Source organism: Eublepharis macularius, chromosome 16, assembly GCF_028583425.1.
Source record: "Eublepharis macularius isolate TG4126 chromosome 16, MPM_Emac_v1.0, whole genome shotgun sequence".
Lineage (NCBI taxonomy): Eukaryota > Metazoa > Chordata > Lepidosauria > Squamata > Eublepharidae > Eublepharis > Eublepharis macularius.
Genome location: NC_072805.1, coordinates 9,764,568 through 9,791,628, shown reverse-complemented (window position 1 = coordinate 9,791,628; position 27,061 = coordinate 9,764,568). Strand labels below are relative to the sequence as shown.

Here is a 27,061-nt window from a genome sequence, read left to right as displayed (position 1 = left end):
CGTGGACTAGAGATGTGGAGATAATGCCTAAGGTAGGCTCAGATCACAATCCTATCATGTGGAGATTTGGAAAAAATACTAAAAGAAGAGGATGGAGAATAAATGAAGACTTGCTGCAGATAGAAGATAACATGGCAAGTTAAAGACCAAGTTCTTTATACAATACAATTTAAATAAGGATGTGTCAACTCATAAGGTATGGGACACTTACAAAGCGGTAATAAGGGGAATATTGATGGACTTGAATGCAAGGGACAGAAGGAGAAAAGAAGAAAAAAGAAAGGAAATAATCGAAAAAATTAAAGCCAAAGAGATACAACTTAAGAAAAGACCAGGGAAGAAACGTATATATCAGGATATAAAAATATTGCAGGAGCAATTGACGGCAATGAATAATAAAGAGTTGGAGTGGAACTTGAAAAAAATGAATCAAAAAACATTTGAAGGTGCAAATAAACCTGGCAAATATCTAGCTTGGCAATTAAAAAAGAAAAAAGAGAAGAAAACCATAATTAAAATACGAGAGGAAGACAGAACATTATTGGACCAATCAGATATTAGTAGAGCTTTCTATAAATTTTATGCAAAACTGTACCAGAAAAAAGAAGTGAATAGAGATTCAATAGCGGAGTATTTGGAAAGAATGAAACTTCCAACCATGTCAGAGGAATGGAAAGAAAAATTAAATAGGGAAGTGACAGAGGAAGAAATAAAAGAGGCCATCCAATCCACGAAATTAGGGAAAGCACCGGGACCGGATGGACTGACGGCAAAGTTCTACAAAATGATGGCTAGTGAATTGGCACCTTTTTTGAGAGAGGTAATGAATGAAGTTATGCAAGGCCATAAGATTCCCGATTCATGGAACGAAGCTAACATATCACTGATTCCAAAAGATGGACAGGATCTGACCAATGTTAAAAATTATCGGCCAATTTCGTTGCTGAACAATGACTATAAAATATTTGCAAAAGTTTTGGCAGAAAGGATAAAGGGATGGCTGTCGGAATTTATTGCAGAAGAGCAGGCCGGATTTTTACCTAATAGACAAATTAAAGACAATTTAAGGGCAATAATAAACGCTATTGAATACTATGATAAGCACTGTGATAGGGAGGTTGGTTTCTTTTTCGTGGACGCAGAAAAAGCATTTGACAATCTGAACTGGGACTTTATGTTTGCCACTATGGAAAAGCTGCAAATGGGAGCAAAGTTCATACAAGCAGTTAAAGAAATTTATAGAGACCAAAGTGCAGCGATTGTAGTGAATGACGACTTAACTAAAAAGTTGAAAATAAGCAAAGGTACAAGACAGGGCTGCCCTCTGTCTCCATTGTTGTTCATTTTGATCTTGGAAATACTGATGATTCAAATACGAGAGGATGATACAATTCGAGACATAAAAATAAAGGAATTTTCCTACAAGGTCAGAGCATTTGCGGATGATATAATGTTAATAGTAGACGATCCAATTGAGAATATGCCTAAAATAATAGACAAAATAAAGGAGTTCGGAGATTTGGCTGGATTTTATGTGAATAAAAAGAAGTCGAAGATACTATGTAAAAACATGACCAAGAAGAAGCAGCAAGATAACGGATAATGAAGATAACGGATTGTGAGGTAACCAATAAAGTAAAATATCTTGGTATTGAACTGACTGCGAAAAACAGATCTATTTAAAAATAACTATGAGAAATTGTGAATACAAATAGAGAGAGACTTGATAAAATGGAACAAACTGAATTTATCATGGTTGGGAAGAATAGCAGCAGTAAAGATGAATGTTCTACCACGTGTGATGTTCTTGTTGCAAACAATCCCAATTATCCGAGACTCTAAACAATTTGACAAATGGCAAAGGAAAATTTCAGACTTTGTGTGGGCAGGCAAAAAACCACGTGTGAAAATGAAAGTATTACAGGATGCGAAGGAAAGAGGTGGTTTGCAACTGCCCAATATAAGACTATACTATGAAGCAATTTGTCTGGCATGGTTAAAAGATTGGATAACATTAAAAAAACGTAAATTGCTGGCCTTGGAGGGACACAAAAAGTTGTTTGGATGGCATGCCTATCTGTGGTACGATAAAGTTAAAGCAGACTCTATGTTTTTGCACCACTATATTCAAAGAAGCCTCTTCACAATCTGGAAGAAGTATAAGGTTTATTTGGAAGATGGAATTCCTTCATGCGTGGTTCCGTATGAAGTAATAGATCCGAGAACTGTCGACAATGAACAGCAACGTTTGACCTACAAGGAGATAACAAAAATACAATATTCAACAATAAGAATAAAGACAGAAGAAGAGCTGTCTCCTTGTTATGGATGGTTTCAATATAGACAGATCAGAGATCTTTTTAATTCGGACTGTTTAAAAGGAGGAATAAGAATGGAAAACTCAGAATTAGAAGAAGTGATATTACAAGAAGGCAAAAAAGAAATTTCAAAGATTTATAAAGTACTTCTAAAATGGCATATGGAGGATGAAATAGTAAAAGTCCAGATGGTGAAGTGGGCAGTAAATTTCAATAAAGAAATAACAATGGAGGCGTGGGAGCACCTGTGGAAAAACACATTGAAGATTTCAACTTGTACGAACATTAAAGAGAATGTATACAAAATGATCTATAGATGGTATCTAACATCAAAGAAGATTGCGCTAGGGAACACTAACATGTCAGACAAATGTTGGAAATGTAAAAAGCACGAGGGGTCACTATATCATATGTGGTGGACTTGTGAGGTAGCTAAGCAATACTGGGGAGATATAATTGAAGCAATTAATGAAATTTTACAAATCCAAATAAATAAGAACCCAGAATTGTTGCTACTGAACTTGGGAATGGAAGGTGTTCCAGTGCAGTACAGAACATTGTTATTTTATATGACCACAGCGGCAAGACTTTTGTACATGCAGAAATGGAAAATGCAAGAAATACCAACTATAGAAGATTGGATTTATAAATTGCTGTACATGGCGGAGATGGACAAAATGACAAGAAAACTTAAAGATCTTGATCCAGGACAATTTATTGCTGACTGGGGGAAATTGAAACAATACTTAGAAAAAAAAATGGGATGTGAAGGGAGAACTGTGGCAGTTTGAGAATTATTAAAATGTGATGTTGTAAACAGAAGAGATAAGCGACTTTACCATTAAGGGGGAATTTAATTACTACAATCTAAGCTAGTATTATGTTTAAGTGAATCTTACCTAGAATATAGAGGTTAATCAAGGAAGAGTAAAATGGATACATTGGTGGATTAGTGATTTTAATATATATATATATAACAATTTGAATATGCTTAGAGTAAGAAATATTACGATATATGTGTTACAGAAGAATATAAGTGAAGTCAAGTTAAATAATAAGCGTTAAGGGTTGGAAAGCTGCTGGAAGTCGATAAGGAGGGGGGAGGAAAGGGTGGGGGTTAGAGTAAATTAGATATGATGGGAATGAATGTATTAAATATGAAATATAAACTCACCAATAATTTTTTTTTGAAAAAATAAGGGAATACTAAACCCCCTTCATTAACATCATCACTAATGCAGTGCCATTGGTGTACAGGATGCTTTCCAGGGAGACAAGCAAAAAGACAGGCCTCTGCCCCAAAGTACCTGCAATCTAAGTTTCACAAGTGGGAGGGAGAAAGAGGAGGAAAGAAGAAAAGGTAAGGGTAATGGGATGAATAGGTGCAAATACTGTTACATACACTGGGTGAGGACTATGGGGGTTAAGGTTTCATCATGTAAGGAGTGGGTTTGAAGAAGGGAAACCAGAGAGATGGTGCCAGATATATACCGGGAAGCAGTTCCAAGTTAAGGGGAAGAGGCAGGGGAGAAAGGCAGGGTAGTTAGAGAAAATAAGTGATCTTGAAACAGAGTAGTCAAACTGGAAGAGCCAAGATCACAACAGGTGATGTATCCTGAGTAGAGAAGAGGGGGAAAGTGGGTCATGCTAGAAGAGAGGGAGATTGCAAATCTTCCAGCACCTTTAAAAGCTAACTTTCAAGCATGGTCAATGTAGATTACATCTGTACAGGGAGAGAGGATTTAATCCTTCCATCTACACACAGGCTTGCAATCTGCCCTTTGTGATGTTAGCCTTGGAAGGATAAAAAGACGACCCTGTGTGCATTTCCTACCCCCAACTCCTATTTCTAATGCTGTTAGGAATGCAGGAAAGAGTTCAGTCTTCCTACTTTCCCCTTATGAAAAAGCCATCAATGGAGCTTAGCATGAAGGTAACTGTAGCGATTAATTGTTCAGTGTTCCATTTCTGCACAGTAGTAAAAACATTGTTCGCTATATTAAGCTACTTTAATATTTATGCTGAAAATTACTTTGGCCATGTAACAGAAATGCCAAACCTGGACCCTGACCAGAGAACAAAATCCTCATTAAGACAAGCATGTCAGGATTATACAAGGGCTGCATCCAGTTTTTTTCATCCTGATTGCCTCCTGAGCGTTGGTAACAATTTCCACACACCTAATATAGCCTTCCTTGCTTAAAGGAGCTTACATTTATTGCAAATGTCTCATATTCCATGTCAGCCCTCCCTCCACCCCCACCCCCACCCAGTATTATGTATGAACAAATCTCACATTGAAGACAATGGAAGATAGACAGACAGACAGAGAGATAGATAGATAATAAGAATAGGTTCAAGGCAACCACAAGAATACTCTATGCTTCCAATGAGAAGAGGATGAATTTTCAACTCCCAGTGCTTTTTTAAAAGCATGCATTAAAAAAAACCATTAATTTTTCCTTTTCATTTGTTACTATATGTGCTTCCTATTTTTATTAATTCATTCCTTTTCACCCTTCATTCTCATTTGAAATTGATTTCAGTGAGACCCAGCCAGGTCTCCTGTGTGCAATGTTGGTGTTTTCTATTCTATCGACATGAATTTTTAGCTATTCTAATATCCCACCAGTGGATCAGAGCTACGAAATTTCAAAGAGACAGGAGAAAGGATACGCATTTTAAAGGCAATTTAAAAAGGCATAATACCCAAACTGCCATTCAAAGCTGCTTCCATATTGAGGATTTGCTCCTCTTTCTCAAAGCAGAATGGAATTTTTCACAGCATGCACATGACAACATCCTCCAAGTGTTTTCCTTCTGTGGTTTTGCCTGGTTTGCACCCAAGTTTCCACAAACCTGCTTTACCGTAATTGTTCCAGAAAGAACTGAGTCAAAGCAGGGTTTGCCCACCAGGTGTGTCAGGGAGGTTATGGATTTCTGGACCTCATGCAATTCACATCCCACACCCAATGCCATTACCCCTCTATATCCCCTTGGATACCATTTATCAGTGAATACCAATTGCGAGGGAGTGGGGGAGGCATGTGAGCTTGGCAGCTTTCCCACTCTCATGCTTCCCTGTGTTCTTTCCTGGAATTCCAAAAGTTGTTCTAGCTGATGCACCCCATATTGTGCTACTCTGAATTGCCAAAAATGCATGAAAAATTAAATGTGAATGAGATTCTTCATTTATTTCACTTTGTGGTTTAGGACTTTCCCATCCATTTCTATTGTAGAAATAAACAAACAGGGCTCATTCATTTCACTTTACCCACTTTTTTGTCCAACTATCTTAAAAGTTATTGAACAATAAAATGATAATGCTGCAATATCATTAGCCATAACTGATTTTAAAAGAAATTAATCATAATATAAAAACAGCAGGAGCTGTCCGACTTGGTAAGAGATTTCAAAAACCCAACAGAGATGAACAGGGACCTTCTAATAATAACATAATAATATTTGATTTATATACCACCCTTCAGGACAACTTAACACTCACTCAGAGTGGTTTACCAAGTATGTCACTTTTATCCCCACAACAATCACCCTGTGAGGTGGGTGGGGCTGAGAGAGCTCCGAGAGAGCTGTGACTGACCCAAGGTCCCCCAGCTGGCGTCAAGCAGAGGAGTGGGGAATCAAACTCCACTCTCCGTGTATGTGCCCCAAGGACACTTTGATCAGGAGATAAACAACTATTGGTCGTCCCCAGTCTCAGGGAGGCCCGCCTGACCTCGATCAGAGCCAGGGCCTTTTTGGTCCTGGCTCTAACCTGGTGGAACTCTCTGTCCATTGAGACCAGGGCCCAGCAGGATTTACTGTCTTTCCGCCGGGCCTGTAAGACAGAGATGTTCCACTAGGTATATGGTTGAGGCTGGGCTAGGCCTCTGCCGGCCTGGAAAGGGAAGATCTGAGCCCTCCCCATCAGAGTCATCCACCATCTGGCTACTGTCTGGCATATTAGCCATTATATTGAAATTTTGAACTGTTTTATTGCTTTTATGATGTAAATTGTATGAAATGTTTTTATTGATGTAATCTGCCCTGAGCTCACTTGTGGGGAGGGCAGAATAAAAGTCTAAAATAAATAAATAGAGTCCTACCACTCTTAACCACTACACCAAACCAGCTCTCCAACAGTGTCATGTATTCTAAGGCTGATAACCCTTAACAGGAGCTCCAGCCTGGATCTGGGGGAAAAGGGCATACTCAAGATACTCATGTTCTTTTGCTGTAATCTGTAAGGAATGAAGGATTGATGATTTCCCTACCTCAATATAACTGGTTGAGATGTTATTAGCTGTGGAACCAAGGCGCTTATCTTGTTTTCTGAGCATTCCTCCATGGATCTCAACACAGACAGAAACGTCTTCCATGAAATTTCTAGCGAATCCCCTATATCTACAGCAGGAGTCCCAGAGAGACCTGGACTGCATGGTGAAGGACAAGCGACAGTTCTTGTAACACCTGAACACACAGCTCTGTCTTGGTAATCGCCTGTCTCCAGCTTGTGCTCTGCACCCAGCCTCTGCTTGCTGTGCTCCAAGAGTGGATGTTTCCTCTTCTGTGGCATTTCTTGGCCACAACACTCAAGCAGAGTTCATCACAAGAACGCCAAACTCCACTGAGGGATAAATATGCTGGCTGTTGAGGAAGGCAACCAAACTGATAGGTGAACAGATCACGGCAATAGCATCATATTGTAAATTTTTAATCCAATTTTCAGTATTTACAGCGCCCAGACACAACGATGGGACACCATGAGTACATGTTCGGCCAGTGGAACTTTACTGGTGATGGCATCTATGATGCAACAGTGTCATGTATGAGAGGCTGGAATGCCTGGAAATATCTTCATCAAGCTTCAGAGAAGTTGTCATCAACGAGGCCAATAAGGCAACAGACTCAAGAGTCTCTCTACACAATACTTCTAACACGTGTTCTTCACATGTCAGGAGATGCAATATTAGCTGGGAAGTGTAATTTTAAATGACAGAGCGGGCAGAGATCGCTCCGGAGGGGACAGATTCTCTCACAGCCCTCTGCTGCCTCTCCTTCTGGAGCCTTTGCCCTGCCAAGCCACAGTTAATTCAGAGTTTTAAGCAGCGAGGGCAGCAGAGTAAAAGCTCCGGAAGGGGAGACAGTCTGGAACGACAGAAGCAGCTGAGGGCTGTGAGAGAATCTGTCCTCTCCTGAGCGATCTCTGCCAGCTCTGTCTTTCAAAACTACACTTCCTGGCTAACATTGCATCTCCTGACACTTGACAGACACACACCACAGCATCTTGTGTAGAGACTGTCAGCTCTGCTTAAGCCTTTTGTGGAGAAATGCCCTCCACCCAAAAATTCACTCCAATATTCCAATCATTGTTACTACAATCTGTCTTTGTGTGGAAACCCAGCTGCCCACGCACATCTGGCAGGATAGTGGGGGCAGGAAAGGGAGCCAGTCAGCTCCAAGCATAGGATACTTGACAGCTTACATGTTAGCAGCTCTCACAGAAGTAAGACAATGTTATACCATCTCACACAGTACTAGAATGTCTCACCCAATGGGACAGAGACTTCTAACACCCAGGAAGGGCTGAACGACCCTGAGGGGGGCTGGACTCTCCCAAAGGGAAATTATAAATTCTCTGGACATGGAGAAGCTCTCATACATCCCATCTTCTGATTAGAGAGGTACAAGCTATGAAGGACTAAATCTTTACCTAGGGCAGTGGTCCCCAACCTTTCTGAGCTTATGGGCACCTTTGGAATTCTGACATACAGTGTATTCTGATCTCCAGTGACCAATCATAAAACTTGCTGAACAAAAGCCCCACCTGGCCCCACCCACTTGAGGTGCCAGGAAAGGTGTTAGTGGGCACCATGATGCCCATGGGTATATGTCTGCCAACTCTGGGCTGAGAAATTTCTGGAGATTTGGGGGCAGACCTGGGGAAGGCATGGTTCGGGGGGGAGGGGGAGACACAGCACAGCAGGGATACTGTATGTCATAAAGTCTGCCCTCTGAAGTTACCATTTCTCCATGGCAACTGATCTCTATAGTCTGGAAATCACTTGGAATTCCAGAACTTCAGCCCCCACCTGGAGTTTGGCAAACTTACATGGGCATCACATAGGGGACTACTGACCTAGGGACAATGGGGAGAAGTCCCAGCAATGAAAATTAAGGTAATGCTGAACTTTAAACTACTGCAACTTCATGTAAAACTTACCTTTTACATTTTAACAATATTTTGGATAAGTACCAAGTATAAGGAAAGGGGACTGTGCATTTTCACCTTTGTGCCTTGCTTAGCTGGAATGCTTGAAAAGAACATGCTTATCATTTTTTCATTTATTACACTTTCTTACATTTTGAATTCTCTTTGCACACACCCCATTCAGTCTTGCTATCTGAAGTATGGTAACAGGGAGGGGCAGTAGTTCACTATCCTTGGAACAATGTAGCTCAAATGGCAAAGGTGTGATAGATGACCCTATGCTAACCTTGCCTTGCCGACGTGGGGATTAGGGGGACAGTCTTACAGTGGCTGGTCTCCTTTCTCCAGGGTCAGGGACAGAGGGTAGCGCTCGGGGGAAATCTATCACCCCGTCACCCTTTGGTGTGCGGGGTTCCCCAAGGGGCGATACTCTCCCCGATGTTATTTAACATCTACATGCGCCCCCTCACCCAGTTGGTGCAGAGGTTTGGGCTGGGCTGTCATCAATACGCGGATGACACTCAGCTTTTTCTGTTGATGGACGGCCGGCCAGACATGGCCCCAGACAATCTAGCCAGAGCTCTGGAGGCTGTGACGGCATGGTTGAAACAGAGCAGGCTGAAATTGAACCCAGTGAAGATGGAGGTCCTGCAGCTGGGACGGGGGCTGCCAGATGTTGAGATCCAGCTCCCTGCCCTGGATGGGACACCACTGGCAAGTTTGCCAGTGGTGAAGAGTCTGGGCGTGCTCCTGGATGCCTCCCTATCGATGGAGGCCCAGGTCACGGCGGTTGCCAAGTCTGCATTTTTCCATCTTCGTCAGATCAGGCAACTTGCTTCCTATCTGACGCCCCAGGACCTGGCTACAGTGATCCATGCAATGGTCACCTCCAGACTAGATTACTGTAACTCACTCTACGCTTGGCTACCCCTGGGCCTGATCCGGAAACTACAACTGGTCCAGAATACAGCAGCGCGGGTCCTGACTGGTATATCTTACCAGTCACATATCACACCTGTCCTGCGCCAGCTGCACTGGCTTCCGGTTGAATTCCGCTTCAGGTTCAAGGTGTTGGTTCTTACCTTTAAAGCCCTGAGCGGGTTGGGACCGGCATATCTTTGGGACCGCCTCTCCCTGTACGTTCCCCGGAGACCGCTTTGATCAGCAGATGTTTACTGGTGGTCCCCAGCCCTAAGGAAGCCCGCCTCGCTTCAACCAGGGCCAGGGCCTTTTCAGTCCTGGCCCCAGCCTGGTGGAACGCTCTGTCAATGGAGACCCGGGCCCAGTGGGACATATTATCGTTCCACCGGGCCTGTAAGACAGAGCTGTTCCGCCAGGCGTTCGGTGGTTGAAGGGGGCAGTGCCATGTCGGCCTCCCACCTTTGGGGTGGGGGAGGGTTCTCCCCACCATTGCACTTGGTTAATTTATTTCATTATTGTTTTGTATATTGATTTTAGTATTGTTGTTTTTTTTGTTTTTATCGATTTAAACTGTTCACAGCCCAGAGCCCCTGGGATGGGCGGTATATAAATTGAAATATAAAATAAATAAATAAACCTGCAGGAGTAAAGTAGGTACACCAACAAGCAGAGCCTCTAAACGGCAATGTAGATACCAAGTGCTAGACATGCACAAACTCTCAGAGTTGCTGGTAGCTGCAGTTGTTACCCAACATCTACTTCAGAGTCCTCTGTCCTCATTTATTTACTTTAAAAAAATAATTGTGGCCTTGTTTTTCCTTAAAGCAGCTAGAGCTTAATCTAGACAATATGAGCATCACTTGGACATTTTTCTTGTGACATATTAGTTCATTTAGAAAACTTGCCATGTCTTCATTAACATCCTCAGGAACCTTTCTCATCAATTCCCTTATGGTTTCCCCATGCTCTTTATTTGTATTATGCTCCTCGGAAAGTAAGCTTTCAGGAACTTGGGCAATGAGAGATGCTGGTTTGGCCCAGTCTTTAATGGAACATCCACCTCCCTCACAAATAGCCACTATATTAAAAAATGGCAAAGACCAAGCCAGTAAAAACATTTGTAGCTTTGGGGGTTTCGTTTTATCATATGCCAGTTTGGGTACTGTTCTCAAAGACCCAACTGCAACGTGAACTGGTTTGCTTTAGGTGCTGAAAGTGCTGACTTTTGTGACCCATGTGAGCTTTAGATCTGAAGGGAGTGACTAAGAGAAGTAAACTTTGTGTCATTTTTAAAAATTATTTTTATAAAGTTACAGTGATACATAATATACATCAATAAAAGCCACACTTATATGCAGTTATCAATAGTTCTTGCCAAGGTGTGAGGAGTAATTTTTACTGAGTTAAATCAAGAAAAATCTCTCTGATAGCATGAACGCATGTTACGCAAAGAAAGAAAAAACCTAGTTGTAATTTGGAGACGGCTTTTAATTAAATATGTTACACAAATAAGCTTCATCATGTATATTGAGCCCTTTGCAGTGTTTAAAAATCCTGAAATGGATCCAAATATCATCTTCAGTTGATGGAAGGCTTTTCTATCAAAGGAGGAGAGATTTTTCTGCCAGTTCTGCCCTCCCACTGTAGACCCACACTTTTACCCCAACACTGTTTTTGTTGCCCAGGAACAGAGGAGGGCAGGAAAGTTCATTTTCATCAATGGAGATCCACAAGTACTGCTCTGAATCCACCTGACAGGTCTCTAGATGGATATTGCAGGTCTTGAGGAATCTGTCCTGGCCTGCTGGGGGTGGCTACACTTTTAGTGACTTCCATAGACCACATAAGGTGCCACACACACATTGCAATGCGTGACCTGCCAACAATGAAAATTTCAGCGGTTAAAAAGGGATCACAACAAACAAAAGATTAGAAACAATATTACATGAGATTTTAAGTATCGTCATCAGTTCACATCTTACAAAACCTTTAAAAATATACCTTCCAATCTTCAACTACTGGTTTATTGTCTACAGGTTTTCCAATTTCTTGTTTTTAAAAATTAAGAATATTCCCCATCTCAACCAGTCCTTTATAATCTGAGTTTGCAACCTCTAAAATCATCACGGGGTCATTCAGATGCTGGTGGCGACGCTGAAGGGTGCAGGGGCTTCACTCTTGCCAATCTGGAAAGGCCAAGCCTGAGATTCTGAGTAGGTGATTTCACAAGGACTCTGCCCAGTGGGTTATTACTGCTTCCAGATGCAGCTAAAAAGATGGGTACAGATGTGCGTTAAGAGAAAATCCAGGCTGTCTCATCAATTTTGCTCCTGGTAACCCCTGAAAGTTCTAGGCCTATAGTACCATGCAAGCCATATAGCTTACCTCTAGCACCCAATCTTCTTTTAACACAATGCATATCTCTAGAGGCTGTTTTAGAATTGAACACTGGTTCATATAAATGGATGCATGTTAAAGGAGGGCACTAGCATTCGTCAGTACAACCAAGCTCCTGCAAGCCTTATCCAAGCAGATTCTCAGTTGGGACAATATTTAAAAAAATATTGTTGCCTAAATCTCAACTAATGAAGTAGTGGGGGGGAAAGGAGTTTGTGGGATAACCTGTGGTCTTAACAAACTAGATCTAGGCACAAGATACAAAGGAGAAGATTAGATCAAAATAGTATTCAATGTTATCAGGTTGGATCCAGCTAGATCTCAACTCAGCCTCATCCAATTCCTCTGTTTACTACAGCCTTCAACCCAGGTGGCTTTTGCCCATGCAGGTCCCACGAGCCTCCGCTGAGCCTTTCTACGTGGTGAAATGAGACCCCCCCTTCCCTTTTAACAGCAGAAAAGCTGTTTGGATCCAGCCATTGCATTTGTACTAGAAATGGCACTGTTAGGAGAGTTTGTGTTCTATCATTACATATAAAATATACCTGGCGGTGTCCAGCTGGGCCTCTTGGGTGCTGTAGGGCTTGATGTTTTTAAAGGCATTCCCACTGGTTCTGAAGAACTTGGGGCTCTGGTCAGAGCTGGCTGAGGTTTTGCTTGAACTAACACATGGTCAAAGCAAAAAAGAAAGACTTTTTGTGTTTTTTCCCTAGCCTTTCATGGATTAGCAACAGAATGGATTCTGCATTTAGTTCAGAACCATTTATTTTAATGGGATGTGTGCATGCACATCTAAAATTTGCCGGATTGCACATCAACATCACCAACATGGGAAACAAAACTGGAAAACTAACATCAATGTTGAGGAAATAAGACTGCGAGAAAGATGTATGACTAAAACTGAATAAAAACATGTGAAACCTAAGAAGTAAACTGGAAGGTTGCTTTCACATAACAGAACTAGGGAACACCTAGCACAAACCACTTTGCACAGACCATAATTATGATACTGTTTGAAAACCCAGTGCAGAAAAGCTTAGTAATGGAATGGAGCTCAAGAAGAAGTGAAACAGATTTGCTTACCCACAGAGCTCATTTTCAGTTTCGCTGTTGCCTTTGCTTTTGCATTTTTAGCATTTAATTTCCTTCCGCTCTTTCCATTTTCTTTAGTTGCTTTCTTCATAAGAAATTCATCATGAGAGTCTTCACTGAAGCTGGAATTAGCTTCTGATTCTTCAGCTGAAACTGTAGGTAATATTGAGGTCAGGGGTGAAAGTGGGCAGGTACAGAGAGGTGCACAGGGCCACCTTAAGGTTTAGCAGGCAACTACCATATTTAAGATTTGGATAACAACATGAAACACAATAAAGAAGTGTACATTTTTCTTCATTGTAGTGTTAAACTGCTTTGGTGTTAACTTTCCAGCTGCAACTGAAAAGTTTAATAGTTGTTTCATAGTAAAGCACAATTTTTTTGGTTTCTAATCATTATATTGTTGTATTTGGTTTCTAATCATTGTATTTCTAATCATTTCCTGTAATTCCCATCTGCATTTGAAAGGTGGCAAAGAAGGAATAAAAATATCAACATTTCTTATGATTATGTAAACAGTCATCTATCAGGTAATGCATCATCTTGCTTTAAAAGCTAAGTAAGGCTTAAAGCTAAAGATGAAACAATTACAAAATTAACCTATGCTCAATTGCTGCCTCTACATTCATTTTCCCATAAACATCAATTCTGAGCCAATGTGTCTAAAAAGATCATGATCATATTAAAAAAAATTATATTACTTTGGTTACACATTCAAACCAGATAGCACAATAAACTTTCGTTTAAACTAGTTTGTTGCACCAAGCCTGGTAAGACTACAACAGACCAGTCTGTTCATGATTTCCAGTTTGTCTGCCACACACTTGCTGTCTCACCTGGCAACAGAATCCCCAGATGCTACCATGAACTTTTTTGCATTGCCAGGCTATGGGCAATGGTCAGCTGCAGTAATGGGTGGGGGGGCTCAAGGCACAGCACAACATCTCCTCCTCCTCAGTCAGATGTCAGTCTCTGCACCCTCAACCCTATCTGTCTAGTTGCTTCAGTGAATTACTAAACATTTAAAGTCTGAAACTTTTAAAGTCTGTAACGCTTATTTCTTCCATTTCTCTTAGAAAGCCTTTCACATTTCCCCTCCAGAGGGGCTGAAACCACAACAACCCTGTGAGGTAGTTTAGGCTGCAACTATGCAACTGACCCAAGGTCACCCAGCAAGCTTCTGCAGCAGAAAGGGAATTCCCACCTTGGTCACCAAGATGTTCTACCCACGACACCACACTGGCTTTATTCTGACTAGCATGGAGGGAGCAGTCTTAGAAAGTACCAACAGTAACTGAATCTAGCTGGAATGCCAAGATTTTCTATTACTCCTTGCTTCCTGGTCTGAATGCAGGAGGCTAAAAGGGGCAGTGAGAACTGAACAAACTGGGATTTCTGAATAGTTCTCATGACAAACAACAGCTCAACCCAAAATTTTCAAGCCAGAGCTTTGCATTTCAGTTTAGCGACCACCAATAAGCCACAGATTGCTGGGCTGACACCACAAGACAGGGCTGCCTTTTGGCTCCCACTTTATTTAACTACTATATTAGTGACGTAGTTAAACATATGTCAGATCTTAAATTTCATCCACCAAAACTCGCCTCACGCCATCTACCAATTTTGTTGTATGAGGATGATGTGGTACTCTTATCAAGGACCCCTTTGGGGCTTCAGAGAGCATTGAACAGTTTTACCACCTACTGCCATAAAGAGCACCTGACAATTAATTCAATTCAAAAAGACTAAAGTGATGGCATTTACCAGGTGCCCAAAAAAGAAGGCTTGGTCAATGAGAGGGAATAAAATTGAACAGGTTAACAGCTTGGTATACATAGGGGTAGTCTTTTGGGAGAATGGATCCAAGACAGCCCATTGTAATCTGAGGACAGAGTGCGCCGAGAAAGCTTCACTCGCAGTTTTGAGATTCTACCAAGCTAAAGGTGGCTCTTATGTACTGGCAGCGCTGAAACTTTTCCAGGCTAAATTCATTAACCAAATCCTTTATGGCACCTTTTTGGGCATCTCAGATCGTGGTCTACATTATCTGGAGAAAATTCAATCTAAGTTTCTCCGATCCATCTTACAAGTTCTACCCGGGGTGCCCAATTCCCTACTCTGATTAGAAACAGGACAAATGAGAATGGAGGCAAGAATTTTTCTGGCCTTGGCTCGCCAATGGCTTAGGACACACAAGAATCCAAAAGGCCTTTTCCATTTAATAATTCAGGATGGCTACCAGCCAAAGTGGCTACAGCTAACTGAGAGTAAGTTTAAAAAGATGGGTTTCTCTCTTGAAGCTCTGTTGTCCCAAAGTTTTGATGCTGCAAAATCACAAATAAAACAAAGGGTATGTGACATTGAGCGTCAGCAAGACATAATAAAAAATCCTAAATTTAGAGCATCAGAGGAATCCAGATACCATATGAAGATGGCCCAATATCTAAATAGTTTAGAATTCCCTCCCTATAGGAGGGCTTTCCCTCTAGCGAGATGTGATGCCATGCCATCCAAGGTAACGGAAGGGGGATATAAGAAGTTACCGTATGCGCAAAGGGTTTGCGGGTGTCCCCTTGGAGAGGTGGAAACCCTGGAACACATGTTTTTTCACTGCCCCTTCCAGAAAAGGATTAGAGACTTGACAATTCTTCCCTTGTTATTTGGATTGGAGGGGTTACCCGATAACATATCCTTGGCAAAGCTATTGGCTGACAAAAATTCAGCTGTCACTAGAATGACAGCTAAGTTTTGCGCCCAGGTGATTGCACAACAAAACAGACCATCAAATATTGGAATGGCCACAAGGGAGTCCCCTCATCCTGATTAAGTTTTAAAGACTTCTGCCTAATACCGCTTTTATATCAGGGGAATACAGCAAAACAAAATTCACTCAGGATTTGGTTAAGCTTACCACTATATTGCTGTATTAGGATATGTGTTTTGATATTTTATTTTAAGTTTGACACCACAAGAAAGAAAATTTAATGAAATTATAAACTGTGCTTTGTCATTGCATCCAAAAGCAACCACAGTGGGTAGTGCTGGTCTTTGAGAAATAAATCATTATTCAACCATAAAGATAACTAGCTAGACTCAAGAAAGTCACTTTCAGTTTACCTTACCACATCCACAGAGCCGGGGAGAGGCTGGAGTGCCACTCTGAGGCCAATTCCCATCTAGAAGTCCTTGGGCCTCCCACATGTCTGCCCAGGTCTTATCAAATGTGCTCTAGGACTTTTTTATTCAGGGGTTAATCCCCAGCCATGTGCAGACCTGACAGAGATTGGAACTATGGGAAAAGGTGGCTTAAGCATATTATTGTGTTTCTCAAGGTTATGGATAGTGTTTCAAAATACTAATAAATAAGATGAATGTTATTACAGTTCCCTGCCATGGAAACTCACTTGGCAACCGTGGGCCAGTCACACACTCTCAGCCTAACTACTTCACAGGGTGGTTGTTGTTAGGATTAAAATGGAGAAAAACAAAATGTTGTAAGCTGCTTTGGGTTCCCATTGGGGAGAAAATGAAGTATAAAGGAAGTAAATAAAATACAATTAAGAAAAAAATGCTACAGATATCACAATTTGGTGAAAGGGAGTGGAAAGTGAGGCATTTAAGAGTTGTTTTAATAAGCCATTCTTGAATCACCTTGTTAAACATTTAGAAGGTATATTGTGGAAACAATGTGAAAGGAAGCACTTACTTGAAACCATCTCTGGATCACAACTGTGAGCAGTATTTCCACTATCTTGGCTTTCGGTCAGAACCTTCTCCTGAGGTGCCGCTGTTCTTTGTTTGAAATCTCTTACGGTTTGGTCACATTCATTTTCACTTTCATTCTGGGCTGAAATTGAACATTTTGCTTCACATACAGCAAAGATCAAAGAGTTTAGAGAAAATGAGAAGAAAACAAAACACTGCGGAGGGGGGAGATAATGCTTTGTTGTAACCTTTCCAAAAAATCAACTCAGCCTCTGTGAGTTCAACACTGCCTGTGGAAACCATGCCGGTCATGCTCACCAAGCCAGAATGCCTTTACTTGATCAAGCCTGCTGCTCTTTAAACTGAACAATCACTTGCCCTTTCGTATTCTATGGATATTTTATAATGTGCAATCTGTGCTGCTAGTTTTTCCACAGTGTCCTCCAATATGAATATCTTAACTTCAGAGAAAAAAGTGTTGAACATTCTGGACAAAGCTGCTGTTTCAGAATCCCTGTTTCTCTAGTGTTATGGTTATGGTGTCAGGTTAAGACCTGGGAGACTCAGGTTCAAATCCCCCTTTGCCATGAAAGCTTGCTGGGGGACTCTAGGCCAGTCACTCATTCTCGGCCTAACCTACCTCACAGGGTTGTTATGAGGAGAGTGATGTAAACTGCTTTGGTTATCTGTTGAGGAGAAAGGTGGGATATAAATGGAGTAAATAAATAAATACATTATACTAAGTTTGCATTGATGCATCTGTAAATCCTGGGCTACATAAAAATGGCTGATACCACCCCAGCCCTCCTCAACAACATCTAAAGATTTATGACATTTATGAACAAAACAGTAACAGGGATATATGGAAGAGAAGCAACAAGCTGCCACAGGCGTAAAGTAATATGCAGTTTGCTTTTAAGTGTAAGGATGCAATCTAAGCCAGTATAAGTAATAAAACAGCCCTCCAAAGAAACACCATTACAAGAAAGCACAAACAATAGGAGTTTCTATTGTACGAAAAACTCAATAACCTTGTTCCTCTGAATCTTTTACTTTGCAGGTGCCTAGAGGTGGTTCATTCACTGACAATGCTAATGCAACTTCTAAGTCTCTCTGGTAAAGCTTGTCATCCAAGGCAACCCTGAAATATTTCAAAGAATAATTTAGGAACATATTCCCAATATGTTTGTATACCTGTACCTACCACAACCCCTAAAAACAGTGAAAAACTTATTTACATTCTGAAGCCCACTTTTACCTGAGTTTTAGAACCTGGTAAAAGGGAAACCATAGCCAATGTTAACCACAGTTAGCACAGGGCCAACAAACTGTTTAATAACAGTTAAAGCAGGAGAACATTTTCTACAGCAAAGGTAGATCTATCCCTGAGGTTGGCTCCTAATTTTTAACTATATATAATAGGGAACTAGACATGGTAACAAGTCTTAAACACACAAACACACACCACTGCACTACTTTCCCACTTAGTTATTTCTAACATTTAAAAGGGTTACAATGATTGTCAACAGTTTGTCACACAAGGCCTTTTTTTCCTCGGTTCATCTTACCTTTTGTTTGGTGCTCTTTTCTGCAAGTCCCCTTTGGGCAGTTTATTCTGCAGTTCCTTTTTCTCCTTCTTTGACTCAGAGCGCATCCTTTTTGATTTTTTGTTTGATGGTACAGCTATACTTGCAAAGTCTTCATCTGTTTTTTTTTTTAAAAAGTGCTTTAGTTGTGTTTCATTTCAGTGCAACGCTATTTTCCTTCATCCACCATGAAGTGCATATTTCCATAGCATGTAATATGTTGTTAAACATTTTAGACCTTCCGTTCTTTTAACATAACCCAATATCATCAAAATAGACAGAAAAGGAGAATTTGCTCCAGTGAAAGAACACCTATTTTAAGATTAACACTTACTCACAAAAGCATGGGTTGCCATCTTACACCTGCAGATGAAACCTTTTTTGTTTCATCTGGCATTCCCTCTCTGATCACTCCTCCCTGTCCTTTGTTTTTATTCCTGTTTTTATGTTTTTGTATGTGTTTCTTAGCTTTGGTTGTAATTGTTTTTAATTATGTGTTTTTGTTTGGTTTTAATGGTTTTTAAGATAGGGATTTTTTAAAATATGTATGTCATCTGCTTTGGTGGCCCTAAGAAGGGCAGAAAGGCAGAGTATAAATTTTGTGGTGGTGCAAAGTGTCATCATGTCATAGCATACTTATGGCAAACCCTAGTGGGGTTTTCATGGCAAGAGACTAACAAAGACGGTTTGCCATTGCCTGCCTCTGCAACCCTCGTCTTCCTTGGAGGTCTTTCATCCAATTACTAACCAAAGCCAACCCTGCTTAGCTTCTGAGATCTAACAAGATTGGGCTTGTCTGGGCTATCCAGTTCAGGGCTTAAATTTTGCAGATAAATAAAATAAAAAATGTATGCAACAATCATGATAAGCAAAGGAAGGTGACAATCCCCATGCCAAGCCCATCACACTTGCTCTTACCTCCCTTCCAGATATATCCAAGTGCAAGCATGAGTGGATAGGGAATGGGTTTTTCCCTCCTCTCCTTCTCTTGCAAGAGTTCAGCAGAGTAGTCTGGGAAGGTAACAGTGGAGGCCTGCTGTCTCTGGAGTTAAAACTCACTTGCCTCCCAACATTGGGAGAGAGACCGCTCCACACGTTACACTCACCATGTAAAAAGCAGGCCACCTCTCCTAGTTCAGAGTGTTGGATGCTCCCTCCGGGCAACAAGAAAAGCCATTGGATGGCTCTGTCTCTCTCATCTGCCCAGCTAAGCTTCCATAGTAGGTTTTTTACATCATTTCAACCTACTCTTTCAATCTACAGTTAACAAAGCAGTTGAGAAATCAAGGAATGTAGAAGATTAGCCAGGTAGGAATATTATCCAAAGAACAACAAATGTGATTGATGGAACCATCAGAGAGGAGGCAGAAAGTAGGTGGGCATTGAGCCACTGCACTTGAACCAAGGCAAGTTAAGAACTTCCTCCCCACAGAACACACATTCTTTAAAAATGGATATAGCAAGAACATTATATTGACAAAATTCCTTCTTTTTAAAAAATTTTCAGAAATAATTTCGGCTGAACAGCAGCTTAAAAAAATTAAAATGGGTAGCCATGTTAGTCTGTCTGGAGCAATAGAAAAGAGCAAGAGTCCAGTAGCACCTCTAAGACTAACAAAACTGGTGGCAGATTATGAGCTTTCGTGAGCCACAGCTCACTTCTTCAGATACAGCTAGAATGCAAGTCCATCTGTCCTTATATCTTGGAGAATGGAATGATTGCAGAAGCCGAATGATAACAGCCGGTGAATGACAATGGCAGGTGTGATTGAACAGGCTGGGGCACGCAGAGGGGTAGTGGGTATGAAGCTTTGTTATCAGGTGCAATTCAGAACTCTTGCTCTTTTCTAAAAAAATAAGGCAGCCCATTCTCCTCCTTTACTGTAAGACTTACTGCAAGACTTCCCAATATTTTATTGCCTGACATGGGGAGCCTTCAAAGTTATGACCGATCATATCCTCGCTGCTTTTCATACAGTAAGCATACTGCATAGTTTGGCTTAGTTTGGAAAGGCCACTTAATAGTTACTTCATTTATTAAAGGTTCTTGTATACTGCTGTTCCTCCACAGCTCAAAGCAGTTTCCAGCCATGATTCAAAACCACATGCCCTATAACCAGGGGTTTTTTTTCTGGGAAAAGAGGTGGCGGAACATTCAAGAGGGAAATGAGGAACAAGCATACAGGATTCTTTTCAAGCACTATTGCTGAGTATTTTCAAGAGGTGCCAGAACCCCATTCTCCAGCGTTCCCCCTGAAAAAAAGCCCTGCCTATAACCATTTTACAATCTAAAACAAATCATTAGAAGACCAGAGAACTTACTAAAGAGATAATAGTAAACCCTGCAGAACAGGTCTGCATTACAGACTGTCCTAAAATAAAAGCACAAAGATGGTGCAGCCCTCACCAAACCAGGCAGCCCATTCCAGAGAAATGAAGCCAACACAGGAAAAAGCCCTTGCAACTTGTGCCTGTTCTTACCAAGGAGCCGCAGACTCCTTGGAGGACCTTCATGGACCTGCAGGTAAAGATGGGCACGAACAGGGAAAAAAGAACCCTGAGTTTCATGGTTTGTTGCGTTCCACAAACCTTCACGAAATGAAACCATTCGTTAGGTTCCTGATTCGTCAGATCCCAGGGTCCTACAAAGGCCCCTTCATACTCAGAGATGCCAAACTCGCAGGGAGACTTCAGCAGGCTGTTCTCCAGTCACCTTCCAAGAAGCAATCTTCAGGTTCTCTTTGCTGACTTTTTCCTCCCGTCCTGCCCCCCGCCTCCAAGTTCTCGAAGAAAAGCCGAGCAGAGCGGATCCGCTCTGGGGAGCTTAGGGGAGGGAGGGTGGGATGCATGTCAGAACAGCAGGAGGACAGGAGGCAGAGAGTCAGGGAAGGGTTCCTGAAGCTGGCAAGCAACAAGCAGCGGCAGAAGGAGCTGCTACTCCACCATCCCGTTCTTAAAAATGGAGAAGGGAAACAGAGAGGAACAGGAGTCTCTGACTACAGTTCCCAGGTAAACTTGCACAGACCTGCATTGCTCAGCTCTCAGGTTGGCAGGGAGAGCTGCCTATCAAGGTTATGTGGGCTAAGATTGGGGTTTCCACGGCAACAAAAGGTCTGCAGACATTCCGGGCTTATGTTGCCTAGGGAATCAATGGATCAGCGCCAGCCGGTCTGGCGTCAGGAAGCATTCATGAATCAAATTAATCGGCCCAAAAAGTCATGGATTTCGTGAAAAACATGGCCTCACAAAACACGTTTTCATGATACGCGAATCGGCCCGATTCGTCATGAAATTTGATTCGTAATTCTATTCGTGCCCATGTCTACCTGCAGGACTCTCCAGATCCCAGTATGAAAAACTGTGCTCTGCTGGAATGTTCTGACCAAGGGAACTTCAACTCTCAAAAATTCATACCTTGGAAATCTAGTTGGTCTTTAAGGTGCTTTTGGATCTGGATCTTGTTCTTCTACTAGAATGTGTTCAACTAGTCACTCTATAGAACAGCCTATATCACTGCACTGGTTATCAAAGACTGTCCCCAATCTGAACCATACTTAGAACAGAATAGGGACTGAAAATCCAAGTACAGCTTCCAATTTCTCACCACAGCAACTCCCCCCATACACACATTCCTCAAAGGCATGCCCCCCACCCCGTATAACATTCAGGGTTGGGAACACCAGCTGCACAGGGCCCATATGTTCTTTAATCAAGACTGAGACCCTCTCCCTCCTTGTTCTGTCTAACACCAAAGACATGGTTTCAGTTTTCCTTATGGGGGAGACAGAGCCCTAGGAACTGGTATCAGCTTTAAATTTTTCTCTAGCTCTAATTTCTCTATTCCTTCCTCTGCAGTTGACTGAGATTTCTGTTTTTATTAGTTTATATTTCTCTACGGTTTATCATTGGTTTTATAATAGGAAGTTGTCACCTATTTAGACTCTCAGGTATTATAGCGGTACTTTTACTGAAAATGAGCTTACTTTCAACTTCTTTTTGATTCTTAGTTCACTGTCCTTTTCATATTGCATGTTGTGTACTTTATGATAGCTGTATATTTATAAAATTTATTATACTGTGACTCTGTATTAGCATTGAATAAAATACACTAGTAAATCAAGCAAAATATTTCTGATTTGGTTAAGAGCAGTTTCTCAAGGCACCATTTGAGGAATGGTAATTGTTTCAGCAGCAATACATGGAACTGTTCCTTCCTCCGGCCCCAATAGCCCCAGCTGGAACCACTGGTTTCATCTAAGCCACATGTCCTATAATCAAGGGCAATTGTGACAGTTTGTGCATATGTGTATACCTGTAATGGGTCTCCTGGATTATTTAAAAATTTTGGAAAAAAGAGAAAGGAAAAGAAGTATAAATATCAGGAATTTATTTTGGAACTTATACTTGTAAAAGGCCAACATTAACTTTTCCTGCTTTAAGAAATGTGTACTTCGCCATAGTTCCACAATGCACAGTCATCAATGCTCCCATCGCAATTGATGCTTGACCCTATTGGCACAGAGGACCTATCGATGACCCAAAGAGATCACTTACCATCATCATCATCTGCATCTCCAAACTGAGAATAATCTACTGTCTTTCTGTTTCTAGAAAAAACACACAAACAAAAAAAAAACATCTTTCATTCTCCAGATGTCATTTGAAACTAAGCAGTCATCCACAAAACACATATGGTATTAATGTCAACAGACGGAATAATATTTTGACACAGTAAAATGGCATCCTCCCAGCAACATAATGTGTACATGTGTGGGTATGCACAGTAAGTTACTTTTGAGTGGGCTATTCTTAATAGCTATTCAAAATTCAAATATATCAAGGTGAACTGACCCTGAATAAATCTGTGAACTCAATTCTCCCTGTTACTTTAAATCAGAACAGAATCCTAAAACAATACACACAAAAATGGTAATTCAATAATCAGAAACATAGGAGGGCCTTTCATAGCTTTTTATTTCCACCATCCTTCAAAAGCCAGGCAAAAAATAGCATGGGTAACACATCCAAAGCAAGCCACAGCTTCTTGCTATATAAACAGGACAGGAGAATCCTCAAGATTACATATCCTCACCACACCCCCGGAAAAATATGGTTTGCATTTTCTCTGCAAACTATTACAAAAATATTCTGTAACTGACATTAACATTAAACATTGTCAAATGATCAAGTATTTTTAAACCATTGACTTTACCAGAATATCAAAATTTTTAGGAGGTTTATAGCTTAAACTAATTATTTAAAACGTTTATCCCTCCCACTCTCAAGCAGTTGATTAACAAGATAGCTAACAGTTAAAAAGTTCCAGAGGAGTTAGCTGTGTTAGTCTGCAGTAGCGAAAGAACAAAGACTCCAGTAGCACCTTTAAGACTAACCAACTTTATTGTAGCATAAGCTTTTGAAGAGAGCTGTGCCTCTCGAAAGCTTATGCTACAATAAAGTTGGTTAGTCTTAAAGGTGCTACTGGAGTCTTTGCTAAACAAATTCCAATACTAATACTTTATTTATGCTTTGATAACATGCAAGGTTTTTTTTAAGCCAGTTAGTAACATAAAATCAAGGGAAAACAAATGAATAATGTCAGTGTAGGAATTGGGATACCCAGTACTCTGCAATGCAAGCTCACTTGCAGTGCAATCCTAAACAGAGTAACTCCAGTCTAAACCGATTGATTTCAATGGGCCTAGACTGGTGTAACTCTTCTTAGGATTGCACTATTGGTGTCCTTGGTCAATTGTTCTCTCTCTCTCTCTCACACACTTTCCTCACAGGATTGTTGCTAGGATTAAAATGGAAGGAGGGGAGAACGATGTTGTAAGTTGCTTTAGGTCTCCATTGGGGAGAAAAGCAGAGAATAAATTAAACAAATTAGTACAAATGTAGGACCAGTCTACTTTTCAAAAGCATGAGATCAGGAAAAAAATTAAAGGCCTAGGCTAAAGAACTGCTAAGAACATGAGAAAAGCCCTTCTGGATCAGACCAGTGGTCCACCTAGTACAGCCTCTTGTTTCATATGGCAGCCAAAAGGGCCGGTTTGGTGTAGTGGTTAAGAGCAGCAGGACTCTAATCTAGAGTTCTCTCAGCCCCACCTACCTCACAGGGTGATTGTGAGGATAATAACACATGATTGGGGCATTAAGTTTTCCTGAAGGGCGGTATATAAATCTGTTGTTGTTGTTGTTGTTTGAATTACATGCAACACAATCAATAATAAAGGTCACATGCTATCAATTGGCCTTACTAAGCTGATACAAGTTTCTACAATTATTATTATTATTATTATTAAACAAACAGGCATAAAGGACTGGCATTCAGAGACTTTCTCTCCTTTTTGAAATGCCCTTCTGATGGCTTTGAGTGAATTCTGGTAGACAGCCGCTCCTCAGGCCACCAGCTTGACTACAGGCCTTCTATGCAAAGCCCAGTGGGGGCTTGCCAAAGAGCTTTGCTTTCCTAAAGGTGCACAATATTCTCCTTTAACCCTTAGCCAGTGTGGGCTTCCTGGCTATTTTGCCCACCGGATCAAACAACATATAAAACCACCCAGCACTTTGCCTTTAGGGGCTTTGTTGGGGGAAGGACACTTCCTTGCTTACTTTAGAGAAATATCTGTGCACCTGCTCTAGAACACCACACTCTACAGTCCCTGCTTAAACAAACCCCACACTTTTCTCACTTGCGAGGAACAAAACTTTGAACGTATGTCTTTAGTCCCCATTTTGGTGGGGAAAAGCATCGCCAACCTCCAGGTGTGGCCAGTGGATCTCCCTAAATCACAACTGATCTCCAGCCAACAGAGATCAGTTCCCCTGGAGAAAATGGCAGGTTTGGAGGGTGGGCCTTATGACATTATACCCTAGCTGAGTTCCCTCCCCTCTCGAAACCCACTCTCCCCATGCTCCACCTTCATAATCTCCAGGATTTTCCCAACCCAGATTTGGCAACCCTGACTGAGGAACCTTTTCTGAGGAAAGAACTCTGTACGTGCTCAGGAACATGACACTCCTTAGTACCCAGTGAAAGAAAAAGCTTTATGAGTTGTGAGGAAAGAACTCTGCACATGCTCAGAGGTTACAGATTGCGGGAAAATTTTCCACCCTTTCCACGAGAAGGGGGGAAAGAAGACGCTACCCACCTCCGCGCCATCCCCAACCCCTTCTCAGCCAGCCGTCAGTTCATAACTCCCGCGCAGACTGAAGCGTCCATTTATAAGACGCACGCGCACAAAGCTGACCTGAGGCGCTCTGCGAGGATTCGTACTGCGCAGACTCAGTAGCGAAAGAGCGCGAGAGAGTGGGCGGGGCCATACTCTGCTTTCCCAACCGAGGCTCCACCAGAGAGACTCGGGTGGGCGGGGTAAACTCGAGTCGCGTTCTTCGTTTCTATTGGGCAGGAGAGGGAAACGCAACAGCCCAATCTCGCGTTTCCGGATTTCCGCACGTACGCACGCATTTCCGGTCGCCGCTCCCGGAAGTGAAAGAAGAGAAAGCAGGGAACGGAAGTGCAAGTGTGAGAAAGCGGAAGTAAAAAAAGAAATTACGGGCTTCGTTTGGTTGTTCGAGCCGTTATGTGTAGTGGATGGGCCTGCTGGTTATAAGGCCCTGCGCTTGTGGTCAGGTAGGTGGCGGCGGCTGAAGTGGAAAAGAGAGCGGTTGATTCGTTTCAGGAGCAATCAAGGAACTGGGTGACGAGTTTTGTGTCGCCTGGAAGCATGCGCGCTTTGCATTAGGCCAATGAAGTTAGCTCTCCACTGGGTCTTGGTGGTTTTTTTGGTGAGTTGTAAATAAGTGGGTAACTGATTTTCTCTCTCTCTCTCTCTTCTGTCTTCCTCGTCTCTCTGGCTGTCCATTCTAGGTTGGGAAATTCACTTTAATGGTATAGGAGGATCCTAACATCTTTTGCCTAGAATCCAGGAAGCCTTGAAGATGAAGGGCAGCCAAGAAAAACTTTGCACTAAAGAGAGAGAATTTGTGTATAAGTTCACTGCCGGAAACCAGCATTTTGTCCTGACAGTTCCACTGAAATTCCCACTGCAAGAAAATGACAACCATCTGCATGGGCGCCTGATGCTTCTTCACAACTTGCCGTGCTTCATAGAAAACGGTAAGGGTTTCTTGTACAGGTAGCCAAACACATACTAGTTTATTCTTTTTTTAAAAAAAAAAAATTATTGGATTAGAAATCAATATAATGCTCATTACAATCAATTCCCTTTAAATATTCCAGTTCTAACCCCCTCCCTTTCCCCCCCCCCTTTTGTTGACTTCCAACAGTTTTCCAACCCCTTCTCCATTTTTTCCCTTACTCATTTCAGACTTACTTTATTCTATTAAGCATATACTTTCATTCTCTTCTAAGCTTATCTATTATAACACAGTGCTATCTCTATTCCCTTTCCCACTTAACTTATCAAACTAAGTATTACATTCCTGACATATATTCTTTAATAATGTAACATTTTATCTGATTTTTGTACTCTATACTCTGTCTTACTCATTCTAGTCTCATAAATATGGGACAATCAATTTGTCCCCTGTTCTGCATAACTCTAAGTACTTCTATAAACATTGTATACATTCAATATAAGTCAATCAATTTAACTTGTACTCTATATGTTGCTATTTACTTCCTTCCACATTTCTTATATTCATTCTATTTTGATTATATAGTTACCTATTATACAGTTATCCGCCAGAAACATACTTAGTTAACTTATCCCCTTATAATTCTTAAAATAACACCTCTATAATTTAATACCGTATATAATAATCTAATAAAACAATTGCTTAGAACTTCTTCTTTAACTTCCCTC

The 27,061-nt window shown here is 41.4% G+C and overlaps 3 protein-coding genes across 4 annotated transcripts in view; 1 reads left to right on the top strand and 2 right to left on the bottom strand.

Moving 5' to 3' along the window:
- The window catches only part of DYRK4 (dual specificity tyrosine phosphorylation regulated kinase 4), a 73,998-nt gene extending 67,104 nt beyond the window's left edge, over positions 1-6,894 (bottom strand). The window contains exon 1 of the mRNA XM_055000710.1: positions 6,593-6,894. Within this exon, the coding sequence (XP_054856685.1) occupies positions 6,593-6,894 (302 nt within the window). The remainder of the gene's footprint in view (positions 1-6,592) is intronic.
- A 4,023-nt stretch (positions 6,895-10,917) lies between these two features.
- RAD51AP1 (RAD51 associated protein 1) lies at positions 10,918-25,517 on the bottom strand. Its single transcript, XM_055000601.1, has 9 exons — positions 25,385-25,517; positions 22,785-22,837; positions 18,213-18,348; positions 17,676-17,785; positions 16,646-16,786; positions 12,931-13,092; positions 12,393-12,509; positions 11,563-11,718; positions 10,918-11,326 (listed from the first exon to the last, which is right to left on the bottom strand). Exons 1-8 carry the CDS (start codon positions 25,393-25,395, stop codon positions 11,582-11,584), a joined length of 867 nt encoding a protein of 288 aa, XP_054856576.1. The 5' UTR covers positions 25,396-25,517; the 3' UTR covers positions 10,918-11,326; positions 11,563-11,581.
- A 218-nt stretch (positions 25,518-25,735) lies between these two features.
- The window catches only part of C16H12orf4 (chromosome 16 C12orf4 homolog), a 43,935-nt gene continuing 42,609 nt past the window's right edge, over positions 25,736-27,061 (top strand). The window contains exons 1-2 of one of the 2 annotated variants that reach the window (XM_055000791.1): positions 25,736-25,866; positions 26,163-26,352. In XM_055000791.1, coding sequence (XP_054856766.1) covers positions 25,828-25,866; positions 26,163-26,352 — 229 coding nt within the window. In that variant the 5' untranslated portion in view covers positions 25,736-25,827. Of the gene's footprint in view, positions 25,867-26,155; positions 26,353-27,061 lie in introns of both variants that reach the window. The other variant, XM_055000792.1, reaches the window with a different exon arrangement.